The 23733-nt window shown below is 56.7% G+C and overlaps 3 protein-coding genes across 5 annotated transcripts; 2 read left to right on the top strand and 1 right to left on the bottom strand.

Annotated features, from left to right (window-relative positions):
- The first annotated feature begins 370 nt into the window (after window positions 1–370).
- On the top strand, window positions 371–5790 carry FXYD3 (FXYD domain containing ion transport regulator 3). The gene is made up of 8 exons (XM_059904678.1): window positions 371–458; window positions 2983–3046; window positions 4164–4196; window positions 4304–4327; window positions 4874–4948; window positions 5028–5064; window positions 5391–5428; window positions 5593–5790. The coding sequence occupies exons 2-8, from the start codon at window positions 3007–3009 to the stop codon at window positions 5610–5612; spliced, it is 267 nt and encodes an 88-aa protein (XP_059760661.1). The 5' UTR covers window positions 371–458; window positions 2983–3006; the 3' UTR covers window positions 5613–5790.
- A 907-nt stretch (window positions 5791–6697) lies between these two features.
- On the bottom strand, window positions 6698–14865 carry LGI4 (leucine rich repeat LGI family member 4). Of its 2 annotated transcripts, XM_059904192.1 has the most exons (9): window positions 14256–14865; window positions 13758–13829; window positions 13434–13505; window positions 11987–12058; window positions 11803–11874; window positions 11400–11569; window positions 9082–9246; window positions 8494–8999; window positions 6698–7647 (listed from the first exon to the last, which is right to left on the bottom strand). In XM_059904192.1, exons 1-9 carry the CDS (start codon window positions 14423–14425, stop codon window positions 7333–7335), a joined length of 1614 nt encoding a protein of 537 aa, XP_059760175.1. In that variant the 5' UTR covers window positions 14426–14865; the 3' UTR covers window positions 6698–7332. The 2 variants fall into 2 exon arrangements, with proteins under 2 accessions (XP_059760175.1, XP_059760177.1); XM_059904194.1 differs by lacking the exon at window positions 11987–12058.
- Window positions 14866–19047: 4182 nt separating this feature from the next.
- Window positions 19048–23610, top strand: FXYD1 (FXYD domain containing ion transport regulator 1). Of its 2 annotated transcripts, none has more exons than XM_059904225.1 (7): window positions 19048–19181; window positions 20387–20451; window positions 20916–20948; window positions 21533–21607; window positions 22099–22135; window positions 23064–23113; window positions 23309–23610. In XM_059904225.1, exons 2-7 carry the CDS (start codon window positions 20391–20393, stop codon window positions 23329–23331), a joined length of 279 nt encoding a protein of 92 aa, XP_059760208.1. In that variant the 5' UTR covers window positions 19048–19181; window positions 20387–20390; the 3' UTR covers window positions 23332–23610. The 2 variants fall into 2 exon arrangements, with proteins under 2 accessions (XP_059760208.1, XP_059760209.1); XM_059904226.1 differs by lacking the exon at window positions 19048–19181 and adding an exon at window positions 19885–19977.
- Window positions 23611–23733: the final 123 nt, after the last annotated feature.

The following is a 23733-nucleotide window of genomic DNA, read 5'->3' as shown; positions in this document are numbered from 1 at the left end:
GGACAACACACAATCTAAGTAAAAGAGATTAGGTTATTACAACCAAAGCCTGGCCTTCCCCCCACCGCCCCGCCAGGCAGAAGCTCTGCCGTTAAAGACCTGAACCCCTCCTCCTTCCAGGTCCTTTTCTGAGGGGCAGGAGACTGGAGAAAGCCACCTCCCTGGATGTGCGGGGCAGAGTTCCAGCCCTCATCGCATTCTCCTTCTGCCTCGCCTAAGGCTGCTGTGACCCTAGAGACCCCAGGGAGCTCCCTGCCACTAGTGGTTGGGGGTTGGAACTGTCTCTTTAAGAGCAGGTGTGAGGTGAGAGAGCCCCTGAGCTTTAGGGAGTCAGACTAGTTCTCTACCTGCCCAGGTTTGCTTAGGGCGTGGAGGCTGCGGATAAAGGCAGGACTCAGGCTAAGCAGCCCGGCTCTCTCCCGGAACCTGAACCTCCGCGCGGCCTGTGGAGCACGCAGGTGAGGGGCTGGGGCCCCCCTCCTTCCAACCCCTTCTTGGCTCTGCCCCTCCCTCCACTGCTCTCTGCTAAAGACCCCTAGAACCTTCCCCCTTCAAGGTGCTTTGCTGGGGGAGCAGATTAGAGAAAGCCCCCCCTCCCCATCATTCTCCGCACAGGAGGCTGGGTGAGCCAGCTGGGGTGAAGGTAAGGCCCACAGATGGGATTGGGGTGTCTGTTGGACTGGGGGGTCTGGGTGGATCGGGGGGGTTTCTGAGTAGAACAGAAGTATCTGGATCGGGTGGATGACTAGGTAGACTCAGGGCGTCCGTTCATTGGGAATATGTGGGTCCTGGAGGCCTCTTGGGGAGGGCGCTGGTGGCTTCCTGGGGAAGCTCTAAAATGGGGAGGTAGCGCGGAGACTTCAGGGACACGAGGGAGTCATTTTGCTCAGGCCTGAAGGGCCTGGCCACCATCATGGAGAAATAGAGCGATAGTAGGGGGTGGACGGCGTAAAGTCCTCACACCAGCACTGGGATCTCTGGGGCCAGGACGGAGCAGAGAAGGGTGGGCGCAGCCTCCGTCTGCAGGCTTTCTCTCCAAGGCTTCACACCGACGGCAGTCAGTTCTGGAGCTGCCCGGGGGCCTCTTCCAATAACAGCCTGAACAGGGCAGGAGGGGGCAGATGCCCGGACGCCAGCTCCCAGCAGCCCACACCATGGGACAGTAGGGTGGAAATGTCGTGCAGGGGCTGGGGTACGGCTGAGACCACCCATCAGTGCCCCTTGTGCTGGGGGTGCTGGGAGATGCCTGGGGAGGGGGTGTATGGGGGTGTACGGAGCCCTCACCGGCCAGGGAGGCTTGGAGGCTCCCATGGAAAGAGGCTGAAGCGCTGAGACTCTGAGTCCCGGGTGACAGTACAGAGCATTAAGCTGAATTCGCAGGGGTGACAGGGTTGCGACAGCGACGTGGGCTAATCATAGTGCCAACTTCATCAAGCTGCGAAGATTATATGCGAGAACAAGCGCAAAGAGCTGAGAACAGAGCCTGGTGTGGGGTAAACATTCAATCAGCACCTGCTCTTATTACTAGTATTAGTGTGATCGTGGGGTGACAAAGGCTCACGTGTTCGCTTTAGACTACAGGTGGTCCTTCTACAGACCTGTGCCGGGAACCACTAGGCTGTCCTGCCCACATACACACTCCAACTCTCCCCGCACCACCCCAAATTTGGGGGGCGGTCTTAAACGCCTTAGTAATGTTCCCCAAAGCTACAGGCCCTTTTCCTGCCTGAATGCTCAAAGAAATGAATGCTCAAATTAAAACCGTGAGTCTGGTATATGGGATGAACTGGGAAGTTAAGAAGGTTCCCAGGAAAGAAATTCAGGGAGGGGGTTACATGGAGGCCAGAGAGAGAGAGAGACGGGATGTGCTCTCCAGCTGTGGGCAGGAGACAGAGCAGGGAATGTCAATGGGCTTTTTACCAGGCTTAGGGAGGGTGTGTGTTTTGCTGTCTGTGAAACAGGGCCTATAACCAATGGCCTCCGGGATTCTTGGGGGATTACATGAGAGAAAACCCAGCAAGGTCATTTGGCGGTGCCCAGCACAAGGTGGATCTAAGTGTGAGCTCTTGCTATCAAGATTGGGACAATGTATGCTGTGGCAGTGGGGCAGGGGCGGGGGAGGGGACAGGGGGACGCACAGGGGGACTGATACTGGGCCAGGAAGGGGGCGTCAGAGTGTTCTTCGTGCTGGGCAGGCCTACCTGGGGAAAGAGGAAGTGTTTGCTGCCAGAGGAGCTTGGTAGGGGTAGAGGCAGGACCAAGAACTGGGGTGGGGCAGAAGCAGGACGGTGGGGTGAGAGGAGTGTGGGGCAGAAGATGAGGCTGGGGCTGCCCTCTCCCTCCCCCCTCCCCCCTCCCCCCATCCTCTCTGAGTTCTCTCCTCCCCACATCCTGCCCAGAGCAACAAGAGGAGCCAGCTCAGTCCCCAGCCCTGGCCCAGCCCAAGTTCTGCGAAGTCTGGGCAGGGCGGGCAGGCTCCGAGCTGTCTATGGGAGACACTCCCAGGAACCGGGCCTCCTGCCACCTGGCTCCCAACACCCCATTTCCCACAACACCCCAAGGCCCTGAGAGAGTCCTGAGTTAGGAACAGCCTCCGCAGAGCCAGGTCTGGTTTAAATCCCGCTTCCTGGCAAGGTGACCTTGAGCACCCACTTTTACCTCTGGAGCCTCAGTTTCCGCATCTGTAAGATGGGAATAACAGCGGGCGGCACCTTCCTCATTTGGTTGCCAGGGCAATTCACTTAAAGCCTCAAGTCCACGTCCAGCGAGTTATTATTGCTGCTCCCCCTTCAGGTCTGCGTTCTCACCCAGCCCCCACTGCACTTTCCGGCTCCTTCTTCCTTATCTCTCAGCCCAGTGAGTTTCAAGGCCAGGCTTTCTGCCCTGGGGTGAGCTGTGTACCCTGGATAAGGAGCACAGTAGCAGGGGATTGGGAACCAGAGGCATCCCGGTGGCCCTGCTAAAGCTGGACCTTCCCCCTAGATCCCTCCAGGCCAGCTCTCCGACATGCAAGAGGTGGCCCTGAGCCTGCTCGTCCTCTTGGCAGGTGAGTGCCCGTTCCTGGACTGCCTTTCCCCTGACCCCCTCAGCTGCATGCTGACCACGCTTGCGTGTGGCTCTCTCATGCTTTCTGCCTCCCCTGTGGGGTGGTGAGTCTCAGGACAGCATCTCCTGGAAGGTGGGAAGTGCCACACTGGTGATTTCAAGGAACACATAAAGGAGGACCTTTTACAGCAGAGGTTCACACAGCTCGTCATGCATGGTCTTGATGTCTCCTTGATGATATCAAGAAGTCTCAGCCCTGGGCTACTGTGTCTTTAACACTTCTTAACACTTGATTACGAGAGGTAAAAGTTTCGAGGTTATGTGGCAAGTTACCAAAGCCCCTTGTGCCTCAGTTTCCCCATCTGGACAATAGTAGCACCTACTTATAGAGTCACTGTGAGGATTAAACGAGTTACTATTTGCAAAGCACTTAGAAGAGTGCCTGGGACAGAGTAAGCACCATGTGTTTGTGCTTTAAATATAATTTAAAAATGTGAACCTCCCTTTAACAAAGAAAGAACAGAGCTTAGGCCCAGAGCTAAGGCAGCCCACTGCTTCTAGCCAGAATTCAATCCTAGTCCTTTGCTTTCATTGTATCTGTTTTTATCCATTAGATTGGGCAAGACTGCCATTCCATTCAGGGTAGTGATGTAAAGTTGCATTTTTAAATAAAGCGTACTAAGTTTATAATTAGTAAGTCACTTTAAGGGGAATGGTGAGGGATGGGTGGGATGTGGGCGTGGCAGAACCAGGAGATGAGGGCTGAGAATGCCTGGGAGCTGAAGCCACCTGTCATCTTGACAAGACCATCGCTCGTTTCTGCAGGGGGTGCGGATTAGCCAGGTGTCTGGAAACATCAGGCCAAAGGCTGGCTAGGTGGCCCAAAGCCACCCAGGTGAAAACCTATTTCAGGTGTGGGGCTGAGTCGGGGGAAACCCTCATTTCCGAGGTGGAACGTGCAGAGGAGCTAGTTTGGGGTTGGACCCCTGTGCCCGTGGGAGGTGGGGAACTGTCCATCAGGGGACCCTACGCTGAGGCCTGGAGCTCCAACGGCCCTGTCCCCAGCTTTGCCAAGGCCAGCACCCCCATCTCTCTCCTACCCTGCTTCTCCCCGCCAGGACTGCCTGCCTTGGATGCCAACGACCCGGAAGGTGAGTCAGACCGACTCTTCCACCAGTCCCGCCCCCAAAGTCTCCCCCAGGACCCCTGCATCCCCACTCTTATCCTGGATTCATGTCCTATTTTTCTTTCCTTGCAGATAAAAACAGTCCTTTCTACTATGGTGAGAGCCTGTGCCCCTCCCTTTGCAGCCCCACTCACCCCTCAGACCGATTTCGTGCCAACGGTCCCACACAGGGTTGGGTGAGGGTCTGATGGGGGTGACCCGGGGGCGAGGATTGGGGCATTGAACAGTAAACACAGTGGATTAAGGGAACAAGACATGCCCGCCTGGTCCTTGGAACCACCCCCATGTTTTCTTCCACGTAGCCCCATGCTCCCTCCCTCCCCTCCTCAGGCCTCTGCTCAAATATGCCCCTTCAGCAGGGTCCTCCCTGGCCACTGTCCCTAAAAGAGCTGTCTTCTGACCCTCCGTCCCCCGGCCCTGCTTATTTGTCTTCAGACCGCTTCTCTCTACCTAACCCCACGTTAGATCTCTGTCGCTTGCTGTGTAGAGACTGGAAAGTGAGAGCGGGGGCTGGAGGGCCGTCTGTTCTCTCCACTGCTGCATCCCACATCAGGGGTGCCTAACGCATATCGTCAGGCGGTTGGGGGCTTGGATGAGGCGGGCACGGGCTGGCACCCAGGGCCCCCTCTGGGTTTCTCCTAGACTGGTTCAGCCTCCGTGTCGGCGGGCTCATCGTCGCAGCGGTTCTGTGCGCCATCGGCATCATCGTCCTCATGAGTGAGTGAGGAGCTGGCGGGGGAGCGGGCAGCGCAGGGCGGTGGGTGTCCTCCCCTGACATCGCCCTCTCTCCTAACAGGTGGGAAATGCAAATGCAAGTTCAGCCGGAAGCCCCGGTAAGATGGGTTCCAGGCAGTGTGCCTGCCTCATAGTGGACAGACACCTTTCAGGGGTAAAGAGCTAAATCTCGCAAAAAAAAAAAAAGGCCAGGTCTCTGGGTCTTGCCCTGGAGAATTCCTGCTACTGAGATTTTCCAGGTTTATTCTTCAGAGCCATGAATCCTCAGAGGGCCTCCAATCACGAAATGCTTTGGTCCCTGGGATGGTAGAACTCTGTGGGAAAATAGATAGGAAGCTACGTCGGGGCAAGCTGAGAATCCTCTAGCCTTGAGGGAGAGGATAAACGGGGGCGAACGGAGATCTCACCATTTTTCTTTCCCTAGCCACCATCCAGGGGATGCCCCACCTCTCATCACTTCAGGTAAGACAGGGACAGAATGGGGCTGACTGGGACACAGGGTATGAGGTGTGTGTGTGTGTGTGTGTGTGTGTGTGGTGTGTGTGTGTGTGTGTGTGTGTGTGTATGCCCCCTGGGGAGAAATAACCTGATCCACTCTCACAAGCTGACCCTGTCACCTCTCCCAGGCTCTGCCCATAACTGTTGAGGATGGATCAGCTGAAAGAGCACCGAGGGCCACTCTTTCCCCAAGTCCTGGCTCTGCACAGGAGCCTGAACTCCAGGATGGAATTCTCAGACCCCCCTGGCCAGGGCTCCATCTCATCTCTCACTGGAGGGGGTCTTTGTTCAATTTTCACTCTAAAATGATCTTGCTTCGTGCCCAAGCAGCCTCGAAACTCCCTATGTGCGCGTTGGGGTTTTGGGGGGCCAGGAGAAGGTGGATGTGCATGGGGGCCAGCATGGAAGCTGGCAGCTGAATCTCTCCACTGAGACAAGCCCACAGGCCTGCTTCCTCATGACCTGGCGGACGGCATGGGGCCTGACCTCTGCCTCCGTGGCCATGGGAGCCACATCTGCCATTTAAAATGCTGTAGTAGCCACATGGGGGACATTTTGAGAGTGAAAGGGAGCTCTAGCCAGATGGAATGCTGGGACACTCAGGTGGACAGTGGGACCATCCCAGGAAAACTAGGATGTGGGATCATCCTGTCACAACAGGAGTACCCAGATAGCTTATGATTATAATAGTGACCCTCCGACTCACCTCAGACCCCATTTTATTATAAAAGACCCTTCTTAACACTCAAATGGTCCTGTAAGACCTTTAAATTATTCCCCATGATACTCCTAATAACATATAATGGCCGCATGGTGTGAGAACTTCCAACAAACCCTAAACTCCCTTGAGACAGTCTCCAATACCCAATAAGACTTCCAAAATGTCCCCAAGAGCCATAAAAATGCCTAAAATCCTTCAAAACACCCCGAAGTATCTCCTACAATACATAAGACATGAGACCAACAATAAGCCCGTGACCTGTCCCCTAATAATGCCCTTAAATCCCTTGGACATCCCACGAGGCCCCCCATAAGCATGAGCCCACACTCCTTAGAAACCTCCTGAAAGCTCAACAAGGGCAGCCAAAATGTACCCTGGGACACCTCCCCCCGCTCCATAATACCGTTCCTGGGACACCAATCCTCCTCCCTCACCCCACCCCATGCCACAGCAGACACCCTCTCCCAGTGACCCCACAACAACCGGTGAGGCGGGTGCACAGCGCGTTTATTGAGCTCATACACTTTCTGTCCTCGCCCCTTTCATCGACCGAGGACGGGTACCTCGGACTCCGGGCAACAATTCTCAATTTCCCGCCTATTCCCTGCGCAAGCGCAACAAGGAAGACACACTGGGCTTCCGCCTCGGCAGCAGGCATGCGCACAAGCAGCAGAGGAAGTTAGCAAGCCCGGCAGGGAAAACTGCCCAGCTACTGATGACGTCATGGAGGCGGGCACTAAAAGCGATTGGCTGGATTGAGTTTAGAAGGAAAAGGAAAGCTATCCTCTCCGTAGTACTTTTACAGGGAATAGGAGGGGTGAGAGTGGGTTGAGGGGGGCGCTTCCAGACCTCATGGAGCGCTGCACATTACCCCCCCCCCCATGATTTCTGTACTGGCTCTGTGCGGCGGTGCCCCAGCCTGAGCCCCCAAGTCATCATTGGAGGGGGAGGGGTCATCTGCCCCCAGCCAAGATGTTGCTTAAGACTGGAGGAGCAGCTCTTGCCTTGAACTTGGCCTGTGGTCAGTATCTCACAGGACCAGCAGTCACCTCTGAGTAGGGCCAGGAGTCCAGGCAATGGGGCATCCAGAGGCCCAGGACTCCCCATGCCAACCCTCTGCCAGCCATGTCCAGGGTCCCTTCCAGTCTCAGGCACTGAGGTCTAACTCGTGATGCTGGTAGATCTGTGTGGGGCCCTTGAAGCAAGCAGCGAAGAGGAAGCGTCTGCCGGCCATGGTGATATGGGCAAAGGCACGGGGGGCCACCAAGGCTGGGGGCCCCAGCTCCTGCAGTGGCTCCAGGAGCCCCCTGTCAGGCTCAAGGCGGAAGACCTGGCTGAAGGCGAAGTCGCTGCCCAGGATAGCCAGCTGGTCCCTGGCGATGAGCAGTGGCTGGAAGACGTGGGCACCGCGAGAGGGAAGCTGCTGCAGCGGGCGAAACATGGAACCATCCCAGCGCATGACCTGCGGAGGGTGGCCGCTCATTAGGGCTGGGGTCCAAGAGGGCCAGGCCTGCCCGTCAGTGGTCCTCTAGGCTTTGGAGGACTTGGAACAGCTTGGGAACAGAGGCCTGTAGGTCCCCAAACTCCCACAGCTTTCTTATCTTCATAAATGTCACCACCCAGCTGCTCAGGCCACCGACTTGGAGTCATTCTGAGCCCTTCTCTCTCCCTTACACCCCACATAGAATCAGTCAGCCCTGGAATCTGTCAGTTTCACCTACGGTGGTATTTATGTCTCTCATTTATTCTGGCCGCACTCCAGCCCAGCCACAGATGGTCCCTCCTGGACCATCACACAGCCGCCTTCCTGGTCTTCCTGGTCTCCCTGCCCCTGTCCCTGTGCCCACAGTCTGCTCCCCATGCAGACACCCTGTGAACACCTGCGTCAGATCAGTGCCTTTTAGGCTCAGAGCCCTCCCCCTGGCTGTACCTCACTCCAGAGAGAGAGTGTTGGAGGGGGTGGGCCGTCAGCCCTGGGGCTTCAGGGTGTGATGGTTGTGATTAAATGTAGGTGCTGGGGTGTGTCGGAGTTTGGCGGTAGAATCTCGGGGCCAGTGTCAGTGTTGGGGGATGGGGAGGGGTTTAGGGTCAGCCAGCCTCGAGGGGTCACAGTCTTGGAGTCAGTGTTGGGGTGGGGTCAGAGCTCAAAGATCGGCACATTAGGAAGGTCAGCCCGTGAGGCGGGTCAGAGTTCAGAGGTCAGTGCGCAAGGTGTGGTCAGTGCTGAAAGGCCAGCCCTGAGTGGGAGTCCGCTGCTGCAGGTCAGGCCCGGCCTGTGCCTGCCCCACGGGACTGCGCTCAGCCTCACCATGGAGTCCCCGATGTAGCGTGTCAGGCACAGGAACACATCTCCGCTGGCCTGGAAGTGGCGTGTGGCATAGACGTCCTCGGCCTCGGGGATGTCCGTGCGCCTCTCGAAGCGGCCCCCAAACCAGTGGAAGAGCACGGGCCGCTGCGAGGCGGAGGCTAGCAGCAGATGGGGCCGGCCGTCCAGCTCGAGGGCCTCGGCATCCGTGTCCCGGTGCCAGGCGTGCAGGCTCTGGCGCGGGTAGAAGCCGGGCCCGTCGCGGCACAGCAGCGTGGTGCTGCCCGCCTTGGAGGCGTCGGCCACCACGAAGCAGGGCTGCCCGTCCAGCCACAGGAGCTCGGCATCATTGGGCCGCAGCAGCCGCCGTGGAGCCAGGGCCTGCAGCGGGGCCAGGCGCAGGTCGGGGCCGGGCCGCGCCCACAGCTGCGAGCCTCCCCACAGGCGGGCGGCCAGCACAAAGAGGCGCGGGCCCAGCACCAGCGGCTTGCAGGACACCACCGAGGGCGCTGTGGGGAGTCGGGGAGCAGGGCGCCTGTCAGGCGAGCTGGGCAGGCTAGCTGGCAGGCGGGAGGATGGGAGTGGGCTTACCGGACAGCTCTTCCTCCTGCCGGAAGCGCTGCAGGCTGTAGTCCCAGGTCAGGATCAGGCAGCGGCCGGCAAAGGGCTGTGCCAGGACGACGTGGGGCTCCCCTTGGTAGGAGAACGCCTCTACGCCCAGCGCCGACTCGCCGACCGTCTGGAACCAGGACAGCTCTGGGAGGGGGTGCAGCGGGGAGGGGAGATTCAGGCAGGCCAGGGGCACCCCACGGGTCCTCATCACTGAGCCCCGGCTTGCACACCTCTGGGATGAGGACCACCACGGTGTTGACCTCACAGGGACATACAGTGGAATCTTTTTACCTGTGGACGTATTAACTCACAACAACACGGCGGTACTCTATTTTCTAAGCTGCGTGGCCTCATCAAATAGCTGCTTAGAAGTAGCATATTTATTCATTCATTTAATTTCACAAGACCCCTATAGGTTATGTTCTGTTATTACATCCACTTTATAGATGAGGAAACTGAGGCTAAGAGGCTCAGGCAGCCGGCTGTCCAGCCAAATCCATCCTTCCCGTCTTCCAGGAGGTAGGATAGCAGCTGGGCACACAGCTGCCCAGCCAGAGGACACATTAGCCCAGCACTCCCCCTACGCTGCCCCCCGGCCTTGAGGTCCGGTGTGGCCATGACCAGACCAGGTTCCCAATGGAACAAGAGCAGAGTGATGGCCGTAGTGCTCGCCTTGCTTGCAGGAAGATGGCTCATCCTGGACTTGGCCCTTTCCCCTTCTCCTTGTGAACTGGCATATGCACGGGGCCACAGCTCGGTTTCAGCCGTGGAAAGCAGGATAACACCCAGGGGCTGCCGCACCCGCCTGGACTGCTCACCTCAGACCCTTCTGTTTTCTTTAATTCATGGTATTTACAGCCTCTTTGTTACAGCAACTTAGCATTTTTGGTAATGGCGCACCCAGATTGCCCAGTGTGGTGGCAGTGGAGCTGGGTGGTGGACTCCAGTTTACAATACTTCACTCTACATGCCAGGCCCTACTTCTAGGGACCAGGGTTGAAGCAATGAACCAAACCACTAAGCATACCCATCCAAAGGGGATCTTTTAAAAACGGCCATCAAATCATGTCACTCCCTGCTCAAAACCCTCCATGGCTTCCCACAGCCCTCTGGATAAAGTCCGCCCTGTTCTCTGTGGCTTTCAAAGTCCTGCAGAGTGAGGCGCCTGCACCTTCCACCTCATCTGTGTCCTTCCCTTCCTCACTCCCGCAAGCCAGACGTGCCTCCCTTTGATCCTCATTCAGGACGAGCTCTGTGCTGCCTTGGGGGTCACTGCGCATGCTGGGCCCTTCCTCTGTACTCCACTTAGCTACGTCCACATCTAGTGCTACCTCTTCAGAGAAGCCTTCTCCGATGCCCCAGGTAAGGCAGGACCACCCCCTAAACTCTCTCATCACCCCCTGTGTTTATCACAATGTGTACCATACACTTATTGGTGCAATGTTTTATTTAATGTCTGTCTCCCCACCCCCAGGACTGTGACCCCATGAGGCCAAGGCCAAGGCACTTGGTCACCACAGTGTGCCCATCGCCTCTCACAGGGATGGGCACCGAGTGGACCTCGGTGACTGTTTGTTGAATAATGGAATGAAGAGTGACTAAGTTCAATTCCCTTGTTCTGTGAATCCCAAAGACCAAAAACATGTCTTACGCTTTGATGATGATGATGTTAGTAATGGTCTTCAGGTTTGAACTCAAATGCCCACTCCTTCCTGACCCTCCAGCTGTGCCTGGCCCCCGCTCTGGCTCTGGGCTCCCCTAGCTCCATGGTTTCCCTCCATCCCGGCCCTGACCCCTCTGTGCTGACCCCATCCCAGCCCTGATCATTCTGGGCCATCCCTCTCTGCTTGCCTCTGGCTGTGGGCTCTGTGAGGGCAAGACCCAGGACTGGCTTCATCACTGCTGTGCTCTCTGCTTTGCCCAGTACCCATAAAGGTACCAAAATATATTTGTGGAAAAGCAAAATGATCATAGGAAGTATTTTTTAAATGGTCGATTTTATATCAATAACAACAAAGACGAGAATGAACATTTATGGGGGCCTCCCCTCCCAGGCCCTGCGCCAAGCACATCACTGAAGTCTCACAGCAGCCCTATGTCACTGTTTATTACCCCTATTTACAGATAAGAAAACTGAGGCTCAGGGAGGTGATGCTACTTGCTCAGAAGACTCACAGCCAGGAAATGGCAGAGCAGGGAGGGAGGTGAGCCCCTCAGGCCTGGCAGCCGTTCCCCAATCTCCCACCTTCTTCCGGGAACACCTGCTGTCCCTCCCACCCCACCGGGAAAGCCCCCACCTATGGCTCTGCACTTGAACGTCTTGGGGTCGAGGTTGTGGAGCTGCATGTGGGCCAGGGCGGCGGGGCCGGCACAGGCCCCAGTCCCCACGCTGGCGTTCACGGTGGGTATCCACTGCAGCAGCCAGAGGACACGGCAGTCACACTGGAACGGGTTCCCGCGGAGGTCCCTGGGGCAAGAGGCCGGGGAGGGGCTGCGACCCGGATTCCACTCCCTGGGGGCCACGCTCCCCACCCCTCCCCAGGCAAGGTTTCAGGATAGGGCCCCCAAGTGGTGTGGAAAATATGTAGGAACCATCGCAGTCATACTCATTTGTGCCAACCAAGAGTGGGCACAGATGTCCCCTTCCCCCACCCAAACATTCCCAAATCCCCCCACCCTCCCAGCCCCCTTGAGCCTCACACGTGAGTCAGGGTCTCCAGGCCTCGGAACAGGAATCTGGGGAGGGTCTCGAGATGGTTATTGGCCAGGCTTCTGGTGGAGGGAGAGAAGGAGAAACCATCAGCAGCTCCCAGGATACGCTGCGTGCCTGGGTGATGGGTGCGGGGTGCCTGTCAGGGCGGGCTGGGGCGATGGAGGCACGCACAGGTGTGTGAGGGAGCGGAGTCCTCTGAGAGCGTTCTTAGAGATGGAGCCAATCTCATTGTCTTCGATAAAGCTGTGGAGGGAAGGTGGGGTCAGGGGGCGGCCCTTGGTTCCCTGCCGTGGCCCTGCAGTGCTTGGGGAACTCACCCCATGGAAGCCATAGGCCACTGGAATGTGCCGAATTCTCCCCCAACACCTTGCATAATCCCAGGGAAAACCTCCCAGGAACCTGTCCTCACCAAGGTCCCAGCCTACAGTTTCAGGACCCAAGAACCTGACCCTAGGGTCATTGCCAGCCTCACTGTGAACACTGCCACCACCATCACCACCACTGCTGCCATGATCACCAACACCAGCACTAGCACCAATATTACCACCCATACCTCCACCATCATCCATTATGCCCAGTGCCTCTACCATCGTCATCAACCCCAGTACCAATAACTGCCGTCATCACCAACAATATACCATGTCACCACTGTCACCAGTACCATCACCACCCATTCCCATCATCAAGACCAACACCAACACCAACACCATCATTACCAAACCCACACCAGCAACACTGATAAGCATCACCAAGAACACAGCCTTTGTGATCAATACCAAAACCATTGCCACCATTATCACAAGCTTCAGCACTAGCACCAGCATTGCCAACACCAGAAACATCACCTTTACCCCCAGCACTCACATCATCACCCATCAACACCACTACTGCCACAATTTCCATACATACGAACATCTCCGCCATCACCACCAAACCCCATACCAACAACATTGCCATTACACCAACACCAACATCCTACCCAAAACCATCACCAACACCAACACCAATACCAATACAATAATTACCAGTGCCCAGAATACTGATAATTATCACTAACACCAACCCTTCAAACTTCATCATCTGTACCACCAATAGCACCATCACCGTTGGGTCCACCATTTTTATCAAAATCATCCCCACTCCACCACCCTCAATAATGCCACCACTTCCCTGTGAGTAGCTGCAGCAGAATCACCACCACCACCATTACCATCACCACCAGCACCAGCACTAATGCTGGCATAGTCATACTGTCATCACCACCATTACCATCAGTACCACCATCACCACCATCACCATCTAACTCAGAATAGTTTCCTCTTAATTTGAAACACTTCCTTATCTCTGGCCTCTTGTAACCTCCCTGGGCTCCCGAAAGTCAGGTAGGACCCGAAACAGTCATGGGTCATCCAGGCCTTTTGTGAATCTTGAAACAGAGAGGGCAGTTGAGCAGGAGCCCCAACCCCATTCAAGAGGCCCGGCCTCTTGCCCCCTCCAGGATGGTCCCTTGTCCAGACACTTCCTCCCCAGGGCAACAAGCCCCTATCTCCCCCACTCTAGGAGACACAGAGGGGCTCCTCCTTCCTCTCCCGGGCTCCCATCTCCTGGCCTCACTCACAGGTACTGCAGGTGGGACAGGCCCGCAAACGCATCGTCCTCGATGACGGAGAAGGAGTTGGATGTGAAGAGGCTGGCAAGGAAGTTAGAAAGAAATTTTTCCAGGGTTGCTGCTCCCTACCTGACACGTTAACCTTGCCCCCTCCCAACCCCAGCCCACGTGGGCACGGTCACACACACATACGCATGCAACGTGAGTATGTGCGTGACACGGATGCTTTCACGGACACGCACACACACGTATGTGTGTCCAAGCCTCCCCCACGCGCATGTGCACGGACACCCCCTCCCTCAGGTGGTCGTCGCTAAGCCGGGCCCCACTCACAGCAGGTGCAGTGACGGTACTCTCAGGAAGCTGCCGGCCTTCAGCTGGGTGACTCCAGTCCTAACGAGTGAGCTGGGGATGTGGGCAATGGTGGGCGAGGAGAAAACCGCTCCAGTGTGCCAGTCCCATCCCAGAGCTGTCTCCTGTGTCCGGGGGTGGGGCGGAGGGGACCCTGGCATGCCACCTGACCCTGGGTGTGTGTAATTCCCCTACATCCCAGGGGAGACAGGCATTTGCCCTCCTCGCTTGGCAAGGATCCTGGCAGCGCTCAGCCCACCCCACGGCTCTCCCTCCTCCCAGGCCCCGATGCTGCCCCTGCCCTTGGAATTTCCCTCGCGCTCCTTTCCAAATCCCAGCAGCCCCCTTTCAGGCCTCCCGACATCCTTTGCTGCCACCCTCCCAAGATCCTGATGGGTCCCTGTTTCCTTGGGGAGCCAGCCCCTGGGGTCCCAGGACTCCCATCCCCAGCCTCAGGCTTCCGGAGGGCCTGACACTCACAGCGACAGCAGGGTCGGGGCGAAGCTCTCGGGCAGGTCCGGGGAGCCCTCACACAGGGCACTGTCTTTGGAGCAGGAGCAACCCAGAGGACACTTTCCCTTTGGGGGTCTCCAGGCCTCCCCCACGCCCACCCCAGCCAGCAGCAGCAGCAGGATTCCTGCCCCTCCCATGCCCCCTGACCTCCGCCGAGGCACCGGCTTCTCTCTGCCCACCCAGCTTGGCCCAGGTCGCGGCCACTACATCTCCCACGCCAGGTGACCCTCTATGCCGCCAGCTGGCACGCTCTGCCCTGGCTTCTCTCTCTCCTCTTTCTTGGTCTCTCCTCAGTCTGTTTTTCTTCCTGTATCTCTTTGGTGTCTAATTTTCTGTTTATTTCTCTTTCCCTGTCTTTCTGTCTCTCTGCCTTTTTATACTTCTGACTCCGTGAGTTAGTCTGCTTCCCACTCTCTATCTCTGTCTCTCTATTTCTATCTGAATTGTCTCTCTGTCTCTGTTTCTCTTTTTCTCTTTCTGTCTGGCTCCTTCTGTCTGTTGGCCTCTCTTTCTGTGTGTGTCTGTGTGTGTGTGTGTGTGTGTGTGTGTGTGTGTCTCCCTCTGTCTGGTGTCTTTATTTCTGTCTCCCTACCCCCCCTTTCCAGCTCCCTGGAAGTTTCTTCCCCTCCTCCCACGTCCCTTCTCCCAGGAGGTTTGGGAAAGGGACTCGCTGGGTGCTCCAGGCAAAGCAGGGCAAGGAGGAGGGGGTCAGAGGCCATAGGAAGAGCAGCCCTGGGGAAGGGGCCAGAGGGCCCCATGGGAGGGGAGGGGCCACGGAGGGTTGGAGCTGCCCTGGCTCCTCCTGGCCAGCCCCCTCCCCAGATTCCCCACTCCACCCCACTCACGGAGTGTGAGGAGGGTGTCACCAGCGTGGGGGCCGGATGGCTCTGCAGGCAGGAGGGGGGTGGGAGGAGAGACCACTAAGGGCTGGAGCCGCGGTGGCCACTCCCAGCCAGCCCCCTCCCCTGGCCCCAGTAGGGTTGGGTGGGCGCTGGCACCCAGGCTTGAAGGGACCAGCTCAAGTCCAGCTGCTCCCTCTGGTGGCGACACTCAGCAGGGCAGCCGCCCTGCCCCAAACCCACAACCTCTCTTGCCCGAAATTAACTCCTTGAGTACCCACCACTCACTTAGGGGTAGGGAGCTAACCCAAGGAAAAAAGGATGATAATGATGCCACCCCTTTCTTCAGCACTGACTCTGTACCACGCCATGTCCTACAAGTTCATCTATTAGCTCGTGCTGACCTCACTACAGCCCTCCGAGGCTGATGCTATCATATGGCTCTTTTGCAGATGGAAATACTGAAGAGAGGGGTCAAGTCATTTGAGATCTAGGTTATCTAGCTGGGGCAGAGCCAGGACTCAAGCCCAGGCAGCTGGCTGCACAGCCTCCCAGTATGATTTTGCATTCATCCTTTGGAGATCAGAACCCATGGATATTGGCTGTTTTCATTTGGACTAAGCTTTTAGCAGTTTGGATAGATTCTGTTCATTAAATAAGAAAAATAAATAAATGATATTGCCCAATCTGAAGTAGTAGTAATAATACTCACTGAGCCCTTACTATGCATCAGTCTTGACATGAATTTACTCAGTCCTCACAACAACCCCTTGAGGTGGGTAGTATTATTAACCCCCACTTTACAGATGGGAAAACTAAGGCATGGGGAGAACACACAGCCTCTCTTGGCACTGCTGCACACACCCAGAACACTTGGAGGACAAGGGGCCTAACAGCACCAGCTAGGGGTCATTGGTCACGAAGCAGGGCACGGGGTGGGCCTGGCACACGGGCTAGTCGGGTCTTTGGAGGGCACCGGGCAAAGCTGCGGGCAGGTGAGGCCCAGGCAGCGTTGGGTCAGCTTCAGGTCAGCATGCTCAGGACTGTTCCACTAACGTCTTTTACAGAAAAGTAGAAATGTGTGTCTTACTGGTAAAGCATAAATTATTAAACTTGAATATTTTTTAAAAGTATTAAAAGTGACCCCCCCTGACACCAGGTGAGGTCACTCAGATCTGGGTCCCTGATCCTCAGTTTGCCCATCTGTCAAATGGGGCAATCGTGTCACCCACTTCTCAGATGTGTAGAGAATTCCTCCTCTATCCGAGAGGATAGAGAGTGTTCAGAGCAGGGTGGGCACCTCACAGCTTGGGGTGGATTCTGGACCCAAGTGCTTGTCCTGCACCTGAACATCTCTGTGATTAGAGCAAGGCCCTTCAGGTCTCTGTTACCTCAGCCTTAAAGCAGGGATGATAAACTTCTTTACAGGGTCTTTGAAAAAGATAGATAAAGAGCTTAGGGCCAGGGACACCAAGGGGAGACAGATGGGCCTAAATCCATACTCACAGAGTGTTCAGCCCAGCAGGGTTCTCCCTCCTGTTTATGATAAGAATGACAAGGATGATGATGGTGACAGCTTACTTTTCTTTTTTTTTTTTTGATCACTTACTGTGTGCCAGGCTTTGTTCTCAATATTTTCCATGGATCATTTCAGATAATCATCCTGACCTCCCTCTGAGTTGAATAGTATTATCATCTCCATTTTACAGAAGGAGAAACTGAGCCACAGAGAGGTTAAGTCATTGACCCATCACCCAGCCCGAAAGTGGCTGGGCCTCTCCACTCTGGAGCAGCTGGCCCTGTGAGGGGAGGGAGGCCAGCACTGGCTAGAGCTAGCCAGGTGCCCCCCTCCCTGCTGGCCCCCCTTGCCCCTCTGTCACCCCTCCCCAGGGCTACATAGATATTAGGGTTATCATTAACCAGGGACTGCTGGTGACTCTGGGGTATAGGGCCACAAGGGGCAGAGGCTCATGAGGGAGACTTTTGAAGCTGCCGGGGTCCTCTGAGACCATGTGCACATGCGCGCTCGCGTGCGTGTGTGTGCGTGTGTGTGTCAGGGCCACCTGTGCCTGGGTGTGAGCTCGTCTACCTGCTCCTGATCTGTGTCCTGCAGAGTGTGGTATCTGGGCCCAGGTCTCTTTCAGGTGGGGGCAGTTTCTGTCCTTAACCACCAGAGGGACCTTGGGAGAATTATCTCCACTTTGCTAAACCTTGGTTTGCAGATATCTAAAATGGAGTTAATGATAAGACAACGTCAGGGGAACTTCCCTGGTGGTACAGTGCTTAAGACTCTGAGCTCCCAATGCAGGGGGCCCAGATTCAACCCTTGGTCAGGGAACTAGATCCCACATGCATGCCACAACTAAGAGTTCGTATGCCACAACTAAGGAGCCCACGTGCCACAACTAAGGAGCTCTTGAGCTGCAACTAAGACCCAGCGCAACCAAATAAATAAGTAAATAAATATTAAAAAAAAAAGACAATGTCAGATTCAGAGACCTCTGAGCCTGGCCCAGGGTGATACGTATTACCTTAGTGATTTCTTCATTTTGTAGGATGGGAAACCAAGGCACAGAGAGGTCTCTTGGGCTGCTCGAGCTCTCCCAACTAGGAATGGCAGAGCCCAGAGCTGATCCCCCTTTACTCTGTCACCACTGCCTGGTAACCTGGCCCGCCCATGAGGACGCCAGGTGTGTTGTCCTGCAGGGGGTTTTAGGGGTCACATGAGCTCAGGGACGGGGAGGTTCTGGGCTAAACACATCAGCGCACATTTGGTGGTGTCTCCAAGTGTGTGAACACAGAGCGTAGGCCTGTATGTCTGTGACTGTATGACCAGCTGTGTGCCTGTTTGCTGGTGCATGAGGATGCATGTGTGTGTGTGTGTGTGTGTTTTTACGGTTATGAAACCACAGCATGGTTGGTTGTATGCCTGTGTCCTTGACAGTGTTTCTGCTTCTCCATGAGCCCACATAAATGTGTGTGTGTGTGTCTGTGTACAAATGTACACAGTTTGTGTGCCTTCACATGCCTGAGATTGTGTAGGAGTGCTGGCTGTGGCGGTGCCTTTGAATGTATTTATGTTTAGTGTGCATGTGTTGGTGTGTTTCTGTACAGACATTTGTCAGTATTGTCCTCGCAAGAGTGTGTATCTTTGTGACCATTTGTAAGAGTGCACAGTTGTGTGGTTGTGTCTTTGTGCCTCTATATGGGCATCCATCTCAATGAACACGTGTGTGTTTTGTGTGTATACAAATGTGTTTGTCTTAGTGTTTTGTGACTGGTGTAAGAAGTGCTGGTGAGTGTCTTTGGGTTTCTCGATGGATGTGTTATTCTGAATTTGTATGTATGTACATGCATGTATTTGTCTTGTTTTGTGCCTGTTTATCCAGGTCTTTGGGTTTCTGTGTGTGTGTGTGGGTGTGGTGTGGTGTGGTGTGTACCCCTGGGGGACCTCACAGTCAGTAGAAGACAACCTACATACACTGAATGTATATGTAGGGCTGAAATGCCCTCCAAACAACCCTGTGGTGCTGACGAGGGCCCCGCAGGACCCTGGGGTCAGGGGTCAGTGGACTCCTAGGCGCTCAGGCCAGGTGACCTTAAGCCCAGGCTGGGCCCAATTCCCAGGGAGCAGCGTGGAAAATCATTGACACCCACCCTGCCCCCCCAGCTCAGAAGCCCTCTGAAGTGTGCCCGAGGCTCACGTGTGAGCGTATGTGTGTGTGTGTTTGTGCGCCTGTAATACAGTCCTCCCTGCCGGCACCTCCTCTCCCCAGCTTTCCCCACGGCTGGCTGCCTACGATTCCTCCCTCTGAGCTGAGAGAGTTAACCTAGCGGGCCAGGGCGGTCTGGGCTGGGGGCCGCCCCCTGGCCCCCCTCCAGCCCGGCTCCAGTTACAGCTGCCGGTTGCGGAGGGTAGGGGTGGGGTTGGGCGGGGAGGGGAGACCGCTGAGGGCAGCGCGGCCAGCTCTGGGCCAGGGGGTCCAAAGTGCTCGGCCCCAGGGCACAGCCGGACGCTTGGGGCCTTCTTTCGGCAGGGGACAGCCTGACTGGGGTGAGCGTCCCCTGCCCCTCCCCTCCAGGCCTCACCCCTGGCCTGGCTGGGCCGCCTATTTTGGGAACAGGAGTGGCTTCCCAGGCAGGCCAGACCCAAGAGGAAGAGAGTGTGGTTGGGACGTTGGGGTTCTCCCAGGGGTGGGAGTGTGGGTGCAACTCCTCCCTGCTCCTGCCGTGGCACGTGCACCCTGGCTGGGTGTGGGTTTTGGACACTCATGTGTGTAGGGTGTAGGTTGGGTTGCGTCATTGTTTGGGGGTGCAGGAGGCCCAGATGAGGAGTAACGTGTGCCTGTGTCTCCACCCCATGTCCTGCTCCAACCAGAAGTTTGGGGAGTGGGCGTTGTCTCCATTCCAGCCCCACTGTGTGTGTGTGTGCGCGTGCGTGCATGTGTGCGTGCGTTCCTGCCCCTGGCATCTGTCTTCTATCTCTCAGCCCCGCTGGCCTGGGCCTCATGTCACTCGCCTGGCATTGTCCGTTCACGAAAGATGTCACCCAGAGGCAGGCAAAGGGGACGTTTTCCCTATTCTCATCTCTTCCAGGAGAGGAGAAGGTGTGGCCTTTCCCACGGGGGCAGCCCATGGCAATGTGGCAGCCCAGCCTCACCCGGGCAGGGTTGTGCATGACCCCCAAGGGGGGGGAGGAAGGCTGTTGCCATGGTGGCCTGTGCGAGGCAAATTCCTCCAGGGTGAAGTGGGAGATATTTATACCCAGGGTCAGGCAGAGAGCGGGCCAGCGGCTGAGGGCAGGAGAGCTGGAATATTACGGACACGGCGAGGCCGTGGTGTGCGGGCAGGTGGGCCCTTGGGCAGGTCCGGGCTGTCTCATCCCTGGCAGTGTGTCTGTCTCTCCACCTGGGTGGGGCGAGGCATCCTGCTCTCCCCCGCCAGGGTAGGCGTGGGGAATCTGCGGCCTGCTGTGGGGACGGCCCTGGCCTGCGGGAGGTCCCTGTGGACTGTGTGTGTCTCACCCCTGTCCTTGCTGCTCTGTGACCCCCACCGTGTGGGTTGTTTTGGTGATGCTGTGTCCCGGTGAAGCAGGAGGGTGCCTCTGTTTCTCAGGGTGACCAAGCTGGATGATGGACGCTTTTGAAATTAACTCCCTGGACTGTCTCTGACTTAACAGAGACAGTCCCCTGAAGAGAGTTCAGGCCCCAAAGGTGGGGGAACGAGGGTACAGATTTCCTGACCCTTGGTGTCCCTCAGGACAATGGCATCTCTCAGCCACATCTTGGTTCTTTGTGTGGGTCTCCTCGCCATGGTCAACGCAGGTGAGTCCGGGGAAGGCAGCCCCACTACCCACTTCAGCCCCAAGGGTGGCAAGGGTAGGGGAAACCCTGCAAGAGAACCAAGTTGGAGACTCCAATCTGAACTGAGTCAGTTGAGGCACCAGGAAATTGGGGTCTCACGTGGGGTCCAGTCACAGGCTGGTATCTGGGGGAGGGGAGAGGATGCCCCAGGTCAGGCAAAGGTGGAGGGCGGGATGGAGGCCTGTGAATGACGGAATCAGAGACAACCTGTAATGAGACGGAGAGCTGAGGCAGTTAGGTGCTGCCCCACCCAGGACAGTGCAGCGGGGCAGCTAAGACCCGGAGAGGGTAGGCAGTCTGCTCAGGGTCCAACAGTCCCCAGACTCTCGGCCCAGGAATGTAAAACCCCCAGAGGGTCTCGTTATGCCTCTCCTTGTCCAGGATCCCAGGAAGCATGCGACCCTGATTTCTTTCTCTCTTTCCAGAAGCGCCACAGGAACACGACCCATTCACCTATGGTGAGGGAGGGAGGGGCACCTTTCTTTGGGAGTTAGGGGGGTGCTGGGCTGGGTTAGTCTGTCCTCTCCTCATTCCTCCCCTCCCCCCACCTCTCTCTGTTTCTGTCTCCATCTATCTCTAGACTCTCAGTGTTTTATGTCTCTGTCATTCTCATTCTCTCTCTTTCTCTTGATCTGGCTCTCCAACTCTTTCTGTCTTGATCTCCCTCTGTCTCTGTCTCTCTGTTGGTCTCTGTCTATTTCATCCCTCTCTGTATCTCTGATTCTTTCTCCTTTTACCTCTTAGTATCTTATAGCTCATCCTCTGCTGCCACCTGCCTTTCTCCTCTCCCTGATCCTCTCCATCATCCTTCACTGCTCCCTTGTTTCCTCCCTCCTCCTTGCCTTGCCCACCTCCTCCCCTCCCTTTTCTTTACATCCTCTCTTCTCCCTGATCCCCCTTCTCCCACATCTCTCTGTCCTCCTCTCATTGATCTCCTTTCCTCTTCCCCATCCTTCCTCCTTGCCCCTTCCTTCCCATTCTGCCCCTCTACTATCCTTCCTCCTCCCCTCCCTGCATTCACGCTCCTCCTTGCTGCCCACAGACTACCAATCCCTGCGGATCGGAGGCCTCATCATCGCCGGGATCCTTTTCATCCTGGGCATACTCATCATCTTGAGTGAGTACCCCTACCCTGACTCCAGCCGCGAATCTGCGGGTGTCTGCCCCAACCCCGTCCAGTCCCCGCTCCGCTTCCAACCCCGCCCCTATCCGAGCCCTTGGCCCCGCCCTTATTTCTGTCCCCGGCCCCGCCCTCGGCTCCGCCCCTGTTTATGCCCCTCCCCTATCGCAGCCCTAGGCCACGCCCCTTCTACTCCGCCCTCGGACCTGCCCCCGTTTCTATCACCGCCCCCGGGCCCACCCCGTTTACGTTCCCGCCCTCGGCCCCGCCCCTGTTTCTGCCCCTCCCCTTTCCCAGCCCTAGGCTCCGCCCTGCCCCTTCTACTCCCCCCTCGGGCCCGCCGCGTCTCTACTGCAGGCCCAGCACCCCCCTGTTCCTGCCCCACCCTTATCCCCCCGCCGCTCCAGCCCTGGCGAGCGCGAGCTCTGGCTCGCTGTGCCGCATAGAGCGGAATCTCAGCGCACTCCTCCCCACGCCCCCACCCACAGGCAGAAGATGCCGGTGCAAATTCAACCAGCAGCAGAGGTAAGAAGCCTCTCTGGGCCCTCACTCATCTACTCCCGCTCTGAAGGAGCATTGGGGGTGAGGCCGGAAGTCCACTCAATCCAGAGCCAGAGAGACGCCTCGGCAAATATGTATCAAGCACCTACTACGTGCCCAGCCCCAAGCCAGGCCTTGGGACCAAGCCAGGAATTAACTGCCCTCCCTGCCTGGCTGAGCTTCCAGCCCAGTGGGGGCGGTGGCGATGGGCTCCAACAGACCCACAAATATAAAATCACGAAGCACGATAAGTGCTGTGAAAGAAAGAGCCGCGGCGAAATGAGATCACCTCACTTGGCGGCCCAGTTTAGCTCAGAGTCCTGTTTCTAGCTCTTTGATTCATCCTTAAATAAAAATGTAAAGCCCAGGCGATGTATGAACACCTTGTCGGTATTAAGATACTTGTAGATGTTATTATAAATAAAGGTAGTATTTATTGGGTGTGTCCCACGTGCAGGATGCTGTTTCATTATGTGTTATTTACCCCTCACACCATATCTATAAGGTAGGTGCTGTTATTAACCTCATTTTACAGATGAGGAAACCGAGGCACAGGAAGGTGGTCACACGCCCCAGATCGCTCAGCTGCAAGATGAAAGCTCTGGGTTTCTAACCTAGGCCGTCTCCAGGCAATCTGCCCTCAAGTCGCTTTGGCTCTACCTCCTCTTCCAAATTCTAGTTCCTTCTCCAGCACTCCGGGAGGTACTCGCTGTTACCGGCTTGGAGCGCCTCCCGCCAAACACTTAAACTGCTCCTGGGTGCACTGGATTCTCTGGCGGCCCGGAACCTGCTCCTCGCCCATCTCTGGGTCTCAGAACACAAGTCTGTGAAATGGGGGCTGCACTGGGGTTTCCCGGGTGTAGCTGCCTCTCTCCTTTTCCATCCCCAATTCCTTCTGCATCTCCTTTCTCAGGACTGGGGAACCTGATGAAGAGGAGGGAACTTTCCGCAGCTCAATCCGCCGTGAGTTTGGGGAGACTTCGGGTGTTTGGGGATGCGGGCTGCTTCCAAGAACCCCTTTCCTGGTCCTCCGTGGGCGCGTGGAGCTGGGGGCTTGATCTGAAGCCCGAGGTCGGGGAGTTGCCCTGCTGTGCTCCCACCTTCCAGAGGAGCTGGGGTGCCCCTCCTGCTACCCGAACTCTATGTGTTCCCCCTTAGGTCTGTCCACCCGCAGGCGGTAGAGACACCTGGTGCGATGGAACCCAGCCAGGTCCTGCAGCTCTGACTAGGCTGGAGGAGGGAGGGGGGAGGAGGAGGGGGCGAAGGGCTGGGATAGGGGGCTTGGAGGGCTCTCCTGCCTCTTACCCTTTTCACCCACACAGAATTCCCCTGGCACCTGACGCCTCCCACCCACCTTCCGCGCGCCCACCTCCATCTGGACTGTCCTCTTCCCCAGCCCTGCCCCCACAGACTCCTCTCTGCCGCTCAGATTTCCAATAAAACGTGCTTTTCTGTCTTGACAGAGCGGTGTGGATCTGTCAGTCCCTTCGCGCGGAAAGCCTGGGCGCCCCCTTGGCCCCGGCAGAGGGCGCCCCCACCCTTGGGGAAAGGGCGGGGACGTCGGCAGTGGGCGGGGGCGGGGG

This window comes from Balaenoptera ricei, chromosome 19 (genome assembly GCF_028023285.1).
Source record: "Balaenoptera ricei isolate mBalRic1 chromosome 19, mBalRic1.hap2, whole genome shotgun sequence".
Classification (NCBI taxonomy): domain Eukaryota; kingdom Metazoa; phylum Chordata; class Mammalia; order Artiodactyla; family Balaenopteridae; genus Balaenoptera; species Balaenoptera ricei.
Note: the sequence above shows the minus strand (reverse complement) of the source record. Positions and strands in the feature narration are given on the sequence as shown.